At 46.1% G+C, this 16,113-nt stretch overlaps 1 protein-coding gene across 1 annotated transcript in view; it reads right to left on the bottom strand.

The window, feature by feature from the left end:
- sf3a3 (splicing factor 3a, subunit 3) overlaps positions 1-5,893 on the bottom strand; it is a 12,461-nt gene extending 6,568 nt beyond the window's left edge. The window contains exons 1-10 of the mRNA XM_061216235.1: positions 5,623-5,893; positions 5,064-5,111; positions 4,907-4,959; positions 4,445-4,550; positions 3,163-3,235; positions 2,746-2,837; positions 2,190-2,272; positions 1,821-1,959; positions 807-875; positions 503-570 (exon numbers count right to left, since the gene is read on the bottom strand). Of these exons, the coding sequence (XP_061072219.1) occupies positions 503-570; positions 807-875; positions 1,821-1,959; positions 2,190-2,272; positions 2,746-2,837; positions 3,163-3,235; positions 4,445-4,550; positions 4,907-4,959; positions 5,064-5,111; positions 5,623-5,718 (827 nt within the window). The 5' untranslated portion in view covers positions 5,719-5,893. The remainder of the gene's footprint in view (positions 1-502; positions 571-806; positions 876-1,820; positions 1,960-2,189; positions 2,273-2,745; positions 2,838-3,162; positions 3,236-4,444; positions 4,551-4,906; positions 4,960-5,063; positions 5,112-5,622) is intronic.
- Between the last annotated feature and the right edge of the window lie 10,220 nt (positions 5,894-16,113).

Below are 16,113 nucleotides of genomic sequence, written 5' to 3'. Positions count from 1 at the left end.
CGTCAGTCCAAGCAAACCAAACCAAACCAAACCAAGTCTCCAATGTATGCATATTAACCCTTTGAAGAGTAGGCTTTTTCTGCATTTTTGTTTTCACATTTTCTTTTAATTCTAAATTCTACAACTGCATTCCTCACAGATTCCCAGGAGGGGGTTCGGAGTTACCAGACAGGCGAGAAAAGGAATCAGCCAGAAACATTGGCATTGGGGAGACAAATTGCTGCCATGACATCATTTTTACGAAATGAACTAGCAGTCTAAAAGTAGCCGGTCACAAAGAGGCTTGCCGTCGGCCATTTTGCTGACCGGTGGCGCATGATTGGTTAGAGCAGTGATTGTGACATCAGCATTAGAATGAGCCGTTATGAACATTCCTGTGACACATCCGTGGTGTGTGAGCTGCCCCTGATGGGCGTTTCTAACACAGGGCTGAGACACAGAGGCGGCCATTTTGAGGAGTTGTATGGACGCCTGTGGAAGGGTGGGGGGGGGGGGTACTCACCCACCACACTTCAGGCCCAAAGCCATGAGGGCAGACTTTAACCTGTCCAGACCCAGAGACGCCAGCTCCTGGGAAGAGAGAGAACAGCCCGCAGCAGTTATTAAATAAATAATCACTCGGATAATAAAAAAAAGGCCAATCACCCAAAATCAGAGTTAATAAAGGGCCAATGACAAAGAGTTTGAGTCAATAAAGGGCCAATCACAGAGTCAGAGTTAATAAAGGGCCAATCACAGAGAGTTTGAGTTACTATGGACCAATCACAGACGGCGTTGCTCAGCGCGGTGTAGCAGGATGGTCTCACCTCCCAGGAGGAGAAGGCGGAGAGGTCCAGGTGAGCTCCTGCGTGGGTCAGAGCGCTGCTGGTCTCTTTCTGAGAGGAGCAGAGAGGAGCAGAGAGGAGGTGCACAGGCACAGTTAAATGAGGGAACATTAGAGGAGTCTACAGGTGCACTACTACTACAACTACAATAATAAGATAGTAACGCAGAGAGTCACACACAGTGTGTAACGCAGAGAGGAGTCACACACACAGTGGAACGCTGAGAGGAGTCACACACACTGTAAGGCAGAGAGGAGTCACACACACTGTAAGGCAGAGAGGAGTCACACACACTGTAACGCTGAGAGGAGTCACACACACTGTGTAAGGCAGAGAGGAGTCACACACACTGTAACGCTGAGAGGGGTCACACACACACACACACACACACTGTAAGGCAGAGAGGAGTCACACACACTGTAACGCTGAGAGGAGTCACACACACTGTGTAAGGCAGAGAGGAGTCACACACACTGTAACGCTGAGAGGGGTCACACACACACACACACACACACTGTAACGCAGAGAGGAGTCACACACACAGTGTAACGCTGAGAGGAGTCACACACACTGTAAGGCAGAGAGGAGTCACACACACTAACGCTGAGAGGGGTCACACACACACACACACACACACACACACACACACACACACACACACACACACACACACACACACACACACACACACTGTAACGCTGAGAGGAGTCACACACACTGTGTAAGGCAGAGAGGAGTCACACACACTGTAACGCTGAGAGGGGTCACACACACACACACACACACACACACACACACACACACTGTAACGCAGAGAGGAGTCACACACACAGTGTGTAACGCAGAGAGGAGTCACACACACTGTGTAACGCAGAGAGGAGTCACACACTGTGTAACGCAGAGAGGAGTCACACACTGTAACGCAGAGAGGAGTCACACACACTGTGTAACGCAGAGAGGAGTCACACACACTGTAACACAGAGAGGGGTACATACGGGCCAGCCAGGGAAGGTGCCGTTCTCCCACTTCTTCTCAAACTCGCCCAGGATCTTTCCGTACAGCTCGTTCTGGTCCAGGAGAGGCTTCACCCTGTCTGTGTAGTCCTGCAGGTACTCCAGAAGGATCTCCAGATACCTGCAGCCACAAGCACAGAGACTGTCACACCTGTGTGTGTGTGTGTGTGTGTGTGTGTATACAGGAGACTGTCACACCTGTGTGTGTGTGTGTGTATACAGGAAACTAGCACACTTGTGTGTGTGTGTGTGTATACAGGAAACTAGCACACTTGTGTGTGTGCAAACTATGTCCCACAGAAGGGTAATATGTACCACCCACAGCGAAAGGGTTCTCAGACCCGCTCTCACCTCTTGTACTCGGCGTTCTTCCTGTCCTTGGAGATGTCGAACAGCTGGTCGAAGGTGGACAGGTAGGTGATGTACTCCAGTTTCTGACACACACAGGAGGAGAGAACAGTTTGGCCCAAACTCCACAGCATCAGAACAAATGGGAGCGGGAGAGGGAGCGGGAGCGTCAGAGGGAACGGGAGCGTCAGAGGGAACGGGAACGGGAGAGGGAACGGGAACGGGAGAGGGAACGGGAGCGTCAGAGGGAGCGGGAGCGGCAGAGGGAACAGGAACGGGAGCGGCAGAGGGAACGGGAGCGGCAGAGGGAGCGGGAGAGGGAACAGGAACGGGAGCGGCAGAGGGAACGGGAACGGGAGAGGCAGAGGGAACGGGAACGGGAGAGGCAGAGGGAACGGGAGCGGATGAGGGAACGGGAACGGGAGCGTCAGAGGGAACGGGAGCGTCAGAGGGAACGGGAGCGGCAGAGGGAACGGGAGCGGCAGAGGGAACGGGAGCGGCAGAGGGAACGGGAGCGGCAGAGGGAACGGGAGCGGACTCTGAATGGCCGAACACTCACCTCAGCTCCCTTCAGGTTGATGAACTTCAGGTAGCAGTCGTGCAGGTCCAGGTAGCGGCCGTAGCCCTCCTCGTCCGTGAACTCAACCAGGTCTGAAAAGGGTCAAGGTTCAAAGGTCAAGGTCACACCCTGCTGCTGTATGAGGTCACCTGACCACACTCCAGCCTGTAGGAACACACCGTCCACTCTGGGGCTCAGTGCTGATTTTAATTGCTCATGGAGGCAATTTGATTTTTTAGCCAAAAAGGCAAATGGACATTTACAGTCTGAAAATCAATATGTGCCTATGTCTGTGCCTCCAGGAGCCTTTAGTGTGGATTCTCTTGAATTGTGTGTGTGAGTGTGAGAGAGAGTGTGTGTGTGTGTGTGTGTGCGCGTGTGTGTGCGTATGTGAGTGTGTGTGTGTGCCAGACTCACTCTGCGCCTCCTCACTGGGGTTTTCCCTGGCCTTCATCAGCTCCTCAAACTCCACGGACATGGGCACACAGATCTGAAACACAAAACCACAACGCACGACGGCTTGAGCACCGCAGGAATTACTCATTATAGCGAATCCTCATTATTCCTCAGTGATGCCCGTTAAACAGAGAGGGTCGATCAGCACAGGGATCTCAGCCCAGCAGGGAGCGCAGTGTCTGCAGGTTTTTACAGTTTACACACAAACTGCAGCCATTTTAGGCCCTGAAAACAAGGTGTTGGACTTGTTAGCCAATCACGGCGTCATGGCTCAGGCATGGGGCAACATTGGCTCAGGCAATAAGAGCAGTCGTCTCATTGGCTCAGGGAGTAAAAGCAGTCGTCTCATTGGCTCAGGGAGTAAGAGCAGTCGTCTCATTGGCTCAGGGAGTAAAAGCAGTCGTCTCATTGGCTCAGGGAGTAAAAGCAGTCGTCTCATTGGCTCCGGGAGTAAAAGCAGTCGTCTCATTGGCTCCGGGAGTAAAAGCAGTCGTCTCATTGGCTCAGGGAGAAAAGGCAGTCGTCTCATTGGCTCAGGCAGTAAGAGCAGTCGTCTCATTGGCTCAGGCAGTAAGAGCAGTCGTCTCATCGGCTCAGGCAGTAAGAGCAGTCGTCTGGCAGTCGGAGGGTTGGCGGTTCGATCCCCCGCCCGGGCTGTGTCGAAGTGTCCCTGAGCAAGACACCTAACCCCCAAATGCTCCTGACGAGCTGGTCGGTGCCTTGAATGGCAGCCAATGGTGTGTGCATGAACGGGTGAATGAGAAGCATCAATTGCACAGCGCTTTGGATAAAGGCGCTATATAAACGCCAATCATTTACGCCGTTAGGCTTAGCACGTTTCCAAGCTGAAACACACCAGAAACAAGCAGACACTGCAGCCCTCCAGGATCTGAGTTCAGTCTCTCACAAACACGCACATTAGACCAGGTGCAAGCGCAGAACTCATACTGACAGATGCGAGATGCTGAGAAGGTGATGTCACAGATTTTACAGGAGTACCAGATGGTTAATTCCGCCAAGTCTCTCTTCCTCTACCTAACAACAGGAAGTTGTGGACAGGAAGAGGACATTCCGTGACGGGGTCACAGTGCAGAGTCCACTGCCACAGTCTATCCACTTCCACCCGTGTTAATGTTCAGACTTCAACGGCAGGGAAAAGGGAACTCTCAATGTTAAGAACATGGGAGTTTCGTATGGAGGTGCACTTATACACTCTGAGGGGTTAGGAGGTTAATTGTCTTGCCTCGTTAGGGTGCTTCCGGTGAAACTCCTTGATCTGCTTGAGCCGGTTGTAGAATTCGGCGAATTCGTTTGGTCCCGAGATGGCGTTCAGCTCGTCCTTCCTCATGCTGTGGATGAAAACGTGGAGAAGGGTTACACATCACTACCACCCACACTGCATCAGCAACACACACACACACACACACACACACACATCCTCTACTACCACCCACCCTGCATCAGCAACACACACACACACACATCCTTGATTACCACCCACCCGGCATCACACTCACACACACACACACACACACACACACACACACACACACACACACACACACACACACACACACACACACACACTACTACCATCCACCCACCTTCCCCTGCTAGTATTGAAATCGGTATAAATCATTATTGCGATTTCAAATTACCACAAGGAACTAATCAATTGCAACAACGCTATTGAAGTGGCACTCACCCGTCTTTGTCCTCATACGAATCTCTCACATTCCCACTCACTTCCATGTACCTCTGGGGGGAAAAAAGAAAAGAAAAAAGGTCCAGCTACGTTCGCGCTAATTATAGGCAAATACGTCAAATGTATAACTGAACAATGATACACAACTCGTACTTACATCCAGCATTGCTCGTGTCCGATGATCTGAGTTTATTTGGTCACGTAGCTAATAAAAATAACGAGAATACACCAATAAATATTTAAAAACATTAAAGCTCCACGTCTTCTTGTGCCATTAACTAGCTAGGTATCTGACAATACATTTCATAATGGCTCCAAAGCTAATGCAGGCTTGAAATGACATGTACGCCTTCTGCATAACATGCATTTAACCAATTAACTGGCAATGGCACCGGTTGGTAATCTAATTCTCAGACAAAAAGTTGGCAAGTTATATACATATAACATTAAACTACAGTTGGGCTCTTTATACAACTAACGTTAGCTGGCTAACAATCGTTAGCCAATATTCACCGCTTCATGTTTCAATAAACTTAGAGCTAAGGAAATGTTTTCCAGTTCGTTTATTTCCAATTCTATGGTTCAATTTAAAAAAAAGTACAGATAATATTTAAACTAGCCAGCTAATATACAACTTGTTAGGCTAGTTAACGTTACACCGGCGTATGGCGGAAGACTAACATTAGCCTGCTAGGCTAGCTAGACTACATATTCACCGTCGTTTTCTTGTGGAGCATTTCCTTTGTTTTTGCGTCCATTAGTCTTTCTTTTTCTTCATGGTAGCGCCGCTGTTGTTCCAAAATCGTCTCCATTTTATTTCAGAAAGAAATTACGGTTAACGTGGCAGAAAAGGAAAGGCCGGGTACATGCGAAAGCCTTTCTTCAGACTTTCCACGGCGCTGCGTAAAAAGTTCGCAGTCTCGCTGGTCACACAACACGACAAGTTCCCGTTCCGTCGGAAGTAGTCCCTCCCGTGCACCTCTCTACACGAAACAGGTTATTCACCGATTGGTTCCGTTTGTTTTCTGTCTAATCACACTGGCTGCTACTAGTTGCGTAGATATATGTCGTTTATAATAATTCAAAATAAATGTTAAGGTATTGATGTAATTTTTGAGAGTGATACATTCACTCAGTTACTGTGCTTGTCAACTGTAAGTAGGGAGGGCAAAGTGGAGCTTTAGAATGTAGACCGCTGTGTGTGCACGTGAGCTCGCCAATAGGTTTCTCACAGAACACGTAATTTGTCCACTTTTTTACTTTACAGTAGAGGTGATCAAACTTACAATAACTAAGTGCTAGTGTGTTCTAAGCCTTTACTGGTCCCTGTACGATGTTAGCATGATGTAGCTAGCATACGCGAATAGCACAAAGCCATACAATTTGCTTTTTAACGGCACTTGGTCATTCGAACGATATAAATAAAAGCATTCGATTAAGTTCGACGGCACCGGAATTTTCTGTCGTACCGTCCATAAATGGCAAAAGTCCCACCATAGGATTTATTTAAATCTTTAAAAGTTATACATTTTCTGAATCGTCATTAATTCATCTTGTTTCTATCAGTGATTCGGCGTGATCGGACAGTTCTGTAGCTATGTAAATGACGTCAGAAGGATACAGCACTGTTATTTGCTACCTAAACTTTGACGCACGCTCGAGAGCGTTAACATGATTGAAGTCTGACATGTCTATTGTCAAAATCCATTGAAACTATGAAAAAGTAACCAGGGACTTTAGACTTATAAGGCCGGACATACCGAGTACCCAGCAAAAATATTAACCTGGCTCCAGTCACACTTTTGACAGTTCGAACTGCCACCAACTGCCATGTATGAGCGCGTGAAGTAAACCAGCAAAAGCTATTGTTGTGTCACCATTTTCGAGCTCCATATACGTAAAGAATGGAATGGCAGTGAAATCTGCCTGTTTTTCGGTGCCGTCGGGGTCCAGCATTTAACATTGATGGAATGCTGGTAAAATGAGAGCTTAAAAGCCACAAAAACAGTCATTTTGTCACATTAAAATTCAACCTAAGCAGAATTATTGTCCACCACACGTTAATTTAAGGTTAAACTGAGATAATAATCATAATATTCATGTTGATTTCCGGAAATACATTTTTTGGTTGTCCTCCCTACTGTAAGTAGTGGAGTAGTTGCTACTATCAGTGCGTAGCCTATCTACTGTTAATACAGTTCACATTTGCTCTTTTGTATTAACAATAATTACGTTAATGTAAAAGGGAAAACACACGCCATAAATGATGCTACAGTGGTCTTTTGAAATATATATAATATATAAATATATATCTATGAATAGGATATTGGCCCAGAATAAATCCTGCGTGTCTAAGAGGATTATAAGATTTATTAGCCTAGAAGTGCTCACCCTTCAACTACCTGAACATTGCAGACAGGCCAGGCCGAATGAAAATCCTTCTTTTTCTTCTTTTTTAACGGGCATGAGCTACACTTCTTCCAAGACCGTAACTTACTGTATACAGTTGTCAAAGGTTAGTAACTCGTCCCAGCTATATAATACAACGCAGGGAAATAGCGGTCGGGAAAATATTAGGCTGGATAGTTGTGGGGCTGCGGTGATAACGAAGTGTTACACAAAAAAACAAATAACTGGTTTTCATTGTGATCTCTTTGGCGCACAACAAAATGTTAAGTATGAAATCAAACTTAAAAAAAAAGTCATTTTAATATTTATATTGAGCACTTATTGTTCATATTGTCGAATAATATAATGTGTACGGAGAAAAAATTTCAGGTTCGATTCCCTGGTTGAACGCTGCTGTTGTACCCTTAAGTAAGGCACTTAACCTGAATTGCTTCAGTATCCAGCTTCTATACTTCGTGAAACTGCTAAAACGTTGTATACGTCCCCTGTCTACTGGATTCATATGAAGACTGTTAGAGTTTGTCTGTACACTAATAGTATAGTTGATTTAACATTTTTAATTTTGCTGAGTATCCTTAAATTAATTAGTTACCTTTTTGTTAGTTCAAATAGACGCATGCACACCATGTGGCTTTTTAAATACCAGGCCTAATGCTTGGAAGGCAATTGCTAACGTTGGGTTATGCTTCATCCTTTTGCTTGTCGTTATGTGTTACACCAGGGCGTTTGCAGAACCTAATCGTGCTACAGTTCTGCAGATAATGGTGAGGTTAAGTCACTCTGAGGGGAGTTCCTTCACCACATGTTTGGGAAATATCCTACAGTCCACAGATGAATGGTGATGACTCATCCAACTGAGTCATGGAAATCTTTTTTTTTTTTTAACAGAATCTAATTGCATTTATACTTTATTTAAATTATAACGCACAATGAAGCCTACACAAGTCTACACGTCTTTGTTGTCTTGAAACCACACTAATAACAGTCCATAAAATATTATTGCTCATATATTTCTACTAATACTACAGTTGCACAACTATGTGCTATGTGTTATTGTGGCTGCGGTACAGTTCACTCCTACTAATCCGTTTATTGTTAGCACTGGCTTAGGTGGGGCTGTGGATTTTCATCTACTAGATTGAATGTGTCTCAGAAAACACAAGCCTCGGGTTAACCCTAGAAGGTCCAACATATTGACTACCCCTAGAACACACAACATGCGTACAAATAGGTACAAATGGACTTGTATTCCTGTGGACTTTGTTCTGGCTTAGGTGGGGTTGTGGATTTTTTTATTTGTTAACATGAATGAAACGTAAGCCTCTGGTTAACAGGGGAATTGAAAATAAAAATGATGTTGCTGTTCTCATTCTGTGGTGGCACGGATGGTGCAGTGGGTAGCACTGCCACCTCACAGCAAGGAGGTCCTGGGTTCGAATCCCCGTCGGCCGGGGCCTCTCTGTGTGGAGTTTGCATGTTCTCCCCGTGTTTGCGTGGGTTTCCTCCGGGTACTCCGGTTTCCTCCCACAGTCCAAAGACATGCAGGTTAGGCTGATTGGACAGTCTAAATTGCCCATAGGTGTGAGTGTGTGAGTGTGTGAGTGTGTGAGTGAATGGTGTGTGTGCCCTGCGATGGACTGGCGACCTGTCCAGGGTGTATTCCTGCCTTTCGCCCCGATGTATGCTGGGATAGGCTCCAGCCCCCCTGCGACCCTGTTCAGGATAAGTGGGGTGTACATAATGGATGGATGAATGTTCTCGTTCTGCTGGTTCATAGGTAAGAGGCGTGTGTGAGTAGCAGGCCATGGACATCGTCTGTTCTGCCACAGCATGTGCTCTGAGGGGCCTGCAGTGGGCCTGCAGGTTCTTATGGGTAAGAGATACTTTTCCGTGACATTACCGAAAAGAGCAATTCGATTTTAACGTTGTCCCACTATAACAAAGTTTTATTTTGTATGTTGGTATTCCACTGGTGGTGACATCATGTGTCTTTTGTACAAGTTGATCTCGTCTCTTTGCACAGAGCAGTTCAGATGAACTCATTTGCTCCTCTTTGGAGTGTGTGACATTTACTGTGCTGCTCGTTTGAACGGAAATAAAATTTTAATTTGCTGATAATATGTCTTTGCTGCAGGTCAATCCGTACAATGCTGCCAATCTCCCCGGAAAATCTGGAAGTGTTTGTGACTCCCAGTTTAAAAACATTACAGGTTAAAATTTTTTTTTTTTTTTTTTTAATGAATGACGACTGGTTAAATGGATAACATACATGCATGCTCTTTTTTACAGGGACGTGACTCAATATTGCATAATTGTTGTTTCAGTTCACAACTTCCCAGCTGGCACAAAACGTTCTCACAATTGCTGCAATCTGGCAATGTTAGAACATGTTATTTCAGGAACACTGTCAGAACATTTTAGAAGGTGTGTTAACTAGCCCACTGAACATCTAAAAATGTTACTTTAAAAACTACCAAACTACATCATTTTTGAACTACATCAAATAAAACAACAAAGAAGGTCACGGAAGGTGCTGTATGCAGGTAAGAGTTATGATGCCTTGACCAGCACAGGATGTGAAAAGCACTCCCTGATACAGTGATGTACCTACCCCCCTTATCCAGCAGGGGGTGGGGTTGCCATTCTACAGAATGAGTAAAAAAACAAATGAATTCCTGTTTGGTTAGCTTCTGCACAATGAGAGGAAGGGCAGGGTTTTGACCCCGTGTGTGTGTGTGTGTGTGTGTGTGTGTGTGTGTGTGTGTGTGTGTGTGTGTGTGTGTGTGTGTGTGTGTGTGTGTGTGTGTGTGTGTGTGTGTGTGTGTGTGTGTGTGTGTGTGTGTGTGTGTGTGTGTGTGTGTGTGTGTGTTTGGTTTGTGTGTGTGTGTGCGTGTGTGTGTGTGTGTATGTATGTGTGTGTATGTGTGTATGTGTGTGTGTGCGTGTGTGTGTGTGTGTATGCATGTGTTTGTGTGTGTGTGTGTGTGTATGCATGTGTTTGTGTGTGTGTGTGTGTGTGTGTGTGTCTGTGTGTGTGTGTGTATGCATGTGTTTGTGTATGCATGTGTTTGTGTGTTTGTGCATGTGTGTATGTGCATGGTGTGTGTATTTATGTGTGTGTGTGTGTTTGTGTATGGTGTGTGTGTACATGTGTGTGTGTACTTGTGTGTTTGTGCACATGTGCACATGTGTGTATGTGTATGGTGTGTGTATTCATGTGTGTGTGTTTGTGTATGATGTGTGTGTACGTATGTGTTTGTGCATGTGTGTACGTGTATGGTGTGTGTATTCATGTGTGTGTGTTTGTGTATGGTGTGTGTGTACGTGTGTGTTTGTATGTTTATGTGTGTGTGTATGTATGTGTTTGTGTGTTTGTGCATGTGTGTATGTGTTTGGTGTGTGTATTCATGTGTGTGTGTACGTGTGTGTGTGTTTGTGTATGTGTATGGTGTATGTGAATGTGTTTGTGTATGTGTGTGTGTTTGTGTGTGTGTATGGTGTGTGTGTGTGTGTGTGTACATGTGTATGTGTGTATGTGTGTGTGTTTGTGTGTGTGTGTATGTGTATGGTGTGTGTGTGTGTGTGTATGTGAGTGTGTTTGTGTGTGTATGTGTATGGTGTGTTTGTGTGTGTGTGTGTGTGTGTGTGTTTAGGTCCAGTGCCTGTGTGCAGGGGGAAACACGCCCGTCAGGAGCGTAGCGGTGTCCTCCACAGACAGCTGCTGAAGACAGAGAGGGAAATCCAGTGGCTGAAGTCTCAGCTGGCCAATGAGAGGCTGTCCTGGGAACAGAGGTTCCTGGAACTGCAGAGGAAACAGCAGGAGCTGAGGGAGCAGGTTCGCCCCCTGCAGAGACAACCAAGGACTTCTCCTCTGTCAAACATCAATACGTTTGTGTACCATTCATAAAGCATTTTCAGTTGAGATTCAAAATGCTTCAGCACACCCCTTTCAGCACCGGAATGGTGTTATACGTTGTTCGTCACCTTTACGCTAAAACATCACCACAGTAACGCAGGTTAATTAGAGGACCTGCCACTCATAACCACTTTTCCCAGGCACCATGTTCCTCGGGTAGTGAAACCAAACCGACTCAACAGGGTCTGTAGTCTGTTAACATTTGAAATAGAAGCATTCTGGTAAGTGGGTTCAGTGCACTGTTAAGAATTGCAGTAAAATTACGGTACTTTACTGGCAACAATCTGTAAAAATCATGGCTGGAATTTGGCAGTATTTATTTCCCCCAAATATCCATTTCTCCGCCCATGACTGGCTCAGACGCAGCGCATCTCTCCGTTTCTCTGTTCTGTGTTCCCCTACGTTTCCTTTTGTTTTTGTTTTGTCTGCCACCCTGCTGAGGCATGTTCCCGGCGGCGTTTTTGCGTGTGCATTTTCTTCCGTTGGCATTTTCTCACAGATCATATTGCTATTTTCCTTTTGTTTGCCTCATCAGGTTAATCTACAAGGTCCAAGTTCTTATCCGTGTGATCACTCCAGCACTTGCAACTGTACTTCTCTCTCGGGTCTTTCAGCGCACTTGTTGTTGTTCCTGGTTTTGGTTTTGCATTTTGTTGTACGTCGCTGTGGATAAGAGTGTCTGCCAAATGCCTGTAAAGTAAAAAATGTAAAGATCTTGAATTCATGCCAGTCTTTAATAAGATTTATGTATACAGTATGTAGGGCGGCCTGTAGTGTAGTGGTTAAGGTAAATGACTGGGACACGCAAGGTCAGTGGTTCTAATCCCGGTGTAGCCACAATAAGATCCGCACAGCCGTTGGGCCCTTGAGCAAGGCCCTTAACCCTGCATTGCTCCAGGGGAGGATTGTCTCCTGCTTAGTCTAATCAACTGTACGTCGCTCTGGATAAGAGAGTCTGCCAAATGCCAATAATGTAATGTAATGTATGGACTTAGTAAGACAACAAACATTCAGGCATAGCCAGTGTTTAGTTTAGTCTTGACTGATATTGTGAATCTGTGTTCTATATTTGCCGTCTTATCATTGGAATGTACTTTGTTAGCTATATATATATATATGTACGTGAATTGTTTCGCCGTCTTTCGCACATATATAGTAAACTACGCAAGTAGTCTCTTCTCACCGCTAACCCTAACACTGACACGCCCAATTTTAACACCTTTTCTTTGTCCAAGGCGCGCACACATCCTACTAACTTCCCGTTAGTTTATCTGTTCTGTGTTTGTACGTTTGTTTAATAAATATATTTCATTAAACACGGTGTCTGTATTGGCATCACATAGACATGAGAGCCGAGTTAAAGCAGCCTTTCGAAGAACTTCCAACCTTCAGGTTATCGGTATGTTTAATCATTAATATTGGTTATTTTAATTATTAATTAAAATACTACATTTGTGGTTGGATATTTCTGATGACAGTAATTTTGTGAGACTGATTACTTTTTGCAGTTATACTGCTACATAACATTAATTGGCGCCCCGGTTTCGTATAGAGTTCCCTACGTTATTTGGCGGCCCGTGCGAGGACCCTACGCTGTTGTAATGTGTGGTTATTTGCGTTAGTCACCTTCCCGTCAGCTTCGACCAGTCTGGCCCTTCTCCTCTGACCTCTCTCATTAACAACATGGTATTGCCTGCAGAACTGCTGCTCACTGGATGTTTTTTGTTTTTTTTCCACCATTCTCCGCAAAAGCCAGAGACTGTTGTACGTCAAAATCCCAGGAGATTCTGAGATATGCAAACCACCCTGTCTGGCACCAACAATCATTCCGGGTCACTTGGATCACTCTTCTTCCCCATTCTGACATTTGGTCTGAAAAACGGCTGAACCTCTTGACCAATTCTGCATGCTTTCATGCATTTAGTTGCTGCTTACATGATTGGCTGATGTAAATATTAGCATTAACGAGCTGGTGTACAGGTCTACCGAATAAAGTGCTCAAAAAACGCTGTCAGTCTCCCATGAACAGGTGGTGCCCTCTGCGTGTTTCGCTGTATCCATGAAGTTTAAGTGCGGAGGCGCTGACATGAGGATTGTGTCTGTGTACACTTGGCTCAGTTTCGAGGTGTGTCATGTACTAACGATCAGTCTTTTGGCCCTCGGCTATGCATTGGAACATGCGTGTCATGGGCGTGTGTCTGGAAGATGTGGAAAGATGGGGAGTTCAAAGAGTCCCCGGCTCCTGAGAGAAGTGCTACATAGCACACGGAAAAACTCCCCACCCTCCTCACGCCTTTCCACCCTGCTGGCTTCTAAAACCTTCATCGGGAGCCGGAGACTTCCTCAAGGGGGAGCTAGATAAGGATGAGTCCACAATGGCAGGAACCTGACAGATATGGAGGCCGAGAAGGTATGAAGAGAGCCTAGAAAGGTACAAATGCTTGTTGCTGGGGCGGTAACGCCTAGGCAGCAATATATAATTATTGCTTAGAAACGTACTACTTTGCACCAAAGGAGACCGTACTCTCAGGGTACGTTTGGGAAATTTGATCTTTGAAGAACAAAAATGTTACCTCCACTGTCGCACTTTATTTCTGAGAGCGTACGCCTTGCATGTATCCCACAGTTCTCTGCCTCCATCGCTGTCCGGTTTGTAGGGGTGGGTGTGAACTGGCCTGTAATCCTGACATGAGTTTTGAGGACAGGAGCATGATCTTTTTTATTTATTTTTTATCTTTTCTTCTCTTCCCTTCCCCCTCCAGATGTTCCCGAGATAAGAACGTGATGGCGAGACCAGTTCTTAAACGGTTCCTGATCGTTTTTTTATTTTTTTTATATTTTTTTTAATCAGGGCTGTTTTTCGTTCACCTTTATCTTCTCCCCTCTGCCTTTCCGTCCTTCCACGTACAACAGGCCTCAGAACATCGTTCGCCTGAAACATGAAACGTGAAACGGTGATAACGATCTTCACACTCCGGCCCTGCTTTACGTGTCCAACGAAACTCACGTGTGAGTGTACGTTTCATATTTCCAGCCTGCTTTGCCGTGAGCAGCCGCGAGTCAACTGCCCTAAAGAAATGATTCATGGCATTTTGTGATTTGTTCACGATATGAAAATTCTGCCTTACCTCGGCTGTACATGAAAGCTCTTTTGCTGATTTGTCGATTTGGCAGCCATTGCCACAACTGTTACTGTGGTTGACCTGTAGCCTTGTGGTTAAGGTAAAGGACTGGGACGCGCAAGGTCGGTGGTTCTAATCCCGGTGTAGCCACAATAAGATCCGCACAGCCGCTGGGCCCTTGAGCAAGGCCCTTAACCCTGCATTGCTCCAGGGGAGGATTGTCTCCTGCTTAGTCTAATCAACTGTACGTCGCTCTGGATAAGAGCATCTGGCAAATGCCAATAATGTCATGTAATGTAATGTAACAAGGTCAGCCAGATAAGGGCAAGTTCTCGACACCGGAAGATGAAATAAACGTCAAAGTCCTGCTTTTACGAAGAATCATTGATAGATATCGAGGGCTCTGGTTTCTTCTTCCGCATTCTTCGTGTTAAAGGTGCCGGTCTGTCTGGCTTTGTGAAAGGAAATGAGCGATTTTTTATGAATAGAGATTTATAGTTTGTCACAGGACTTGCCCTGATGTAAAATCCAGCTATGCCAGCTTGAAAATTGAGCCGGTCAAGCTGGTCATGAAGCTGGTCTAGCTGGGTATGAGCTGGTCAACCAGCATAGCCAAGCTGGTCAAAACAGTGGTCTAGCTGTCTGGGTCAATCAGCTGGTGCTGGTAGCTTAGCTTGAGCTGGTCAAGCCATGTCAGTCTGGAAGCTCGTCTGAACTAATCAACCAGCTACCAGCTGTTTCAAAACCAAGCTTCAGCTATGTTTTCAGCAGGGTGGCACATTGCTCATGACTGAACACCTTGCTAATGGAACGGCGTGCGGTCTGTAACGCAAGCAAAGTTAATCTCGTGGATTCGCCCTTCAAAAATGGTCTCAGCCCATTGGGGTTTGCAGCCTGAAAATGACCGAATATCCGGCAAACCCCGTCTCTGCACGCATCACTGTCCCACAGCATTTCTCACCGTAACAGTCAGGCACGTATCTACCCCTGCATATCCCCTCCAGTGTGTACTGCCCCCCCCTCATCATCCTGCCCCCACCCCCCTGTGCACATGAGACTAAGCTATTATGACCTGTACGTCACAAAGTTATTTTTGTAAAAAGAAATGCCTGACAAACATTCCGAGCCATTGGCCCACATAATGAGCGAGCACACATGAATTTTTAACTTCCGCTTCTCAGCAAGATGCAGCCTAAGCCCTGTTCACGGGGGTATTCATTAACTATTTGCAACCAGCATTGCACCTACTGTAGCATTTCTGTGTGGTTTAACTGGTGTGTGGTTTTTCCATTTGATTGATGTAACGATGACGATGTAACTTGTACAGCAAGTGGACTTGTTTCAGCATTTTGGGAGTGGCTGCTCTAACCCGACGGGATGGTAAATAATCCACGGCCCCTTGTGGGTTTCGTCTGGGAGGTTCTGAGGAAGGTGCCATGTTTCACCTGGAGCACACAGTTCTCAGTCCAGTGCTGTGGCAGGCCCTTGACAGAACAAGCCTTCTGAAGAGCAGAAGGTTTCTTGGCATGTGTTCTAGAACTCTGCTGTGGTTGGGTGCTCCAGAGGGCGACGCTTGATTGGACGAAGAGATGGGGCTTCCTCCTGGGGGCGGAGCTAGAGACCGGAGGGCAGGGCGATAGGGCGATGGGGCCAGTGAGGGGCGGAGCTTCATCGGGTGTTTCTGCCTCCCAGGTCCTGAGTCCAACACTGATCCTGGTCCCTCCTGGCCTCCCTTCCCCTCCCCAAACACAGAACTGTCT

Source organism: Conger conger, chromosome 1 (genome assembly GCF_963514075.1).
Source record: "Conger conger chromosome 1, fConCon1.1, whole genome shotgun sequence".
Taxonomy (NCBI): Eukaryota; Metazoa; Chordata; class Actinopteri; order Anguilliformes; family Congridae; genus Conger; species Conger conger.
The sequence above is the reverse complement of the archived record's forward strand: the minus strand, read 5'-3'. Positions and strand labels throughout refer to the sequence as shown.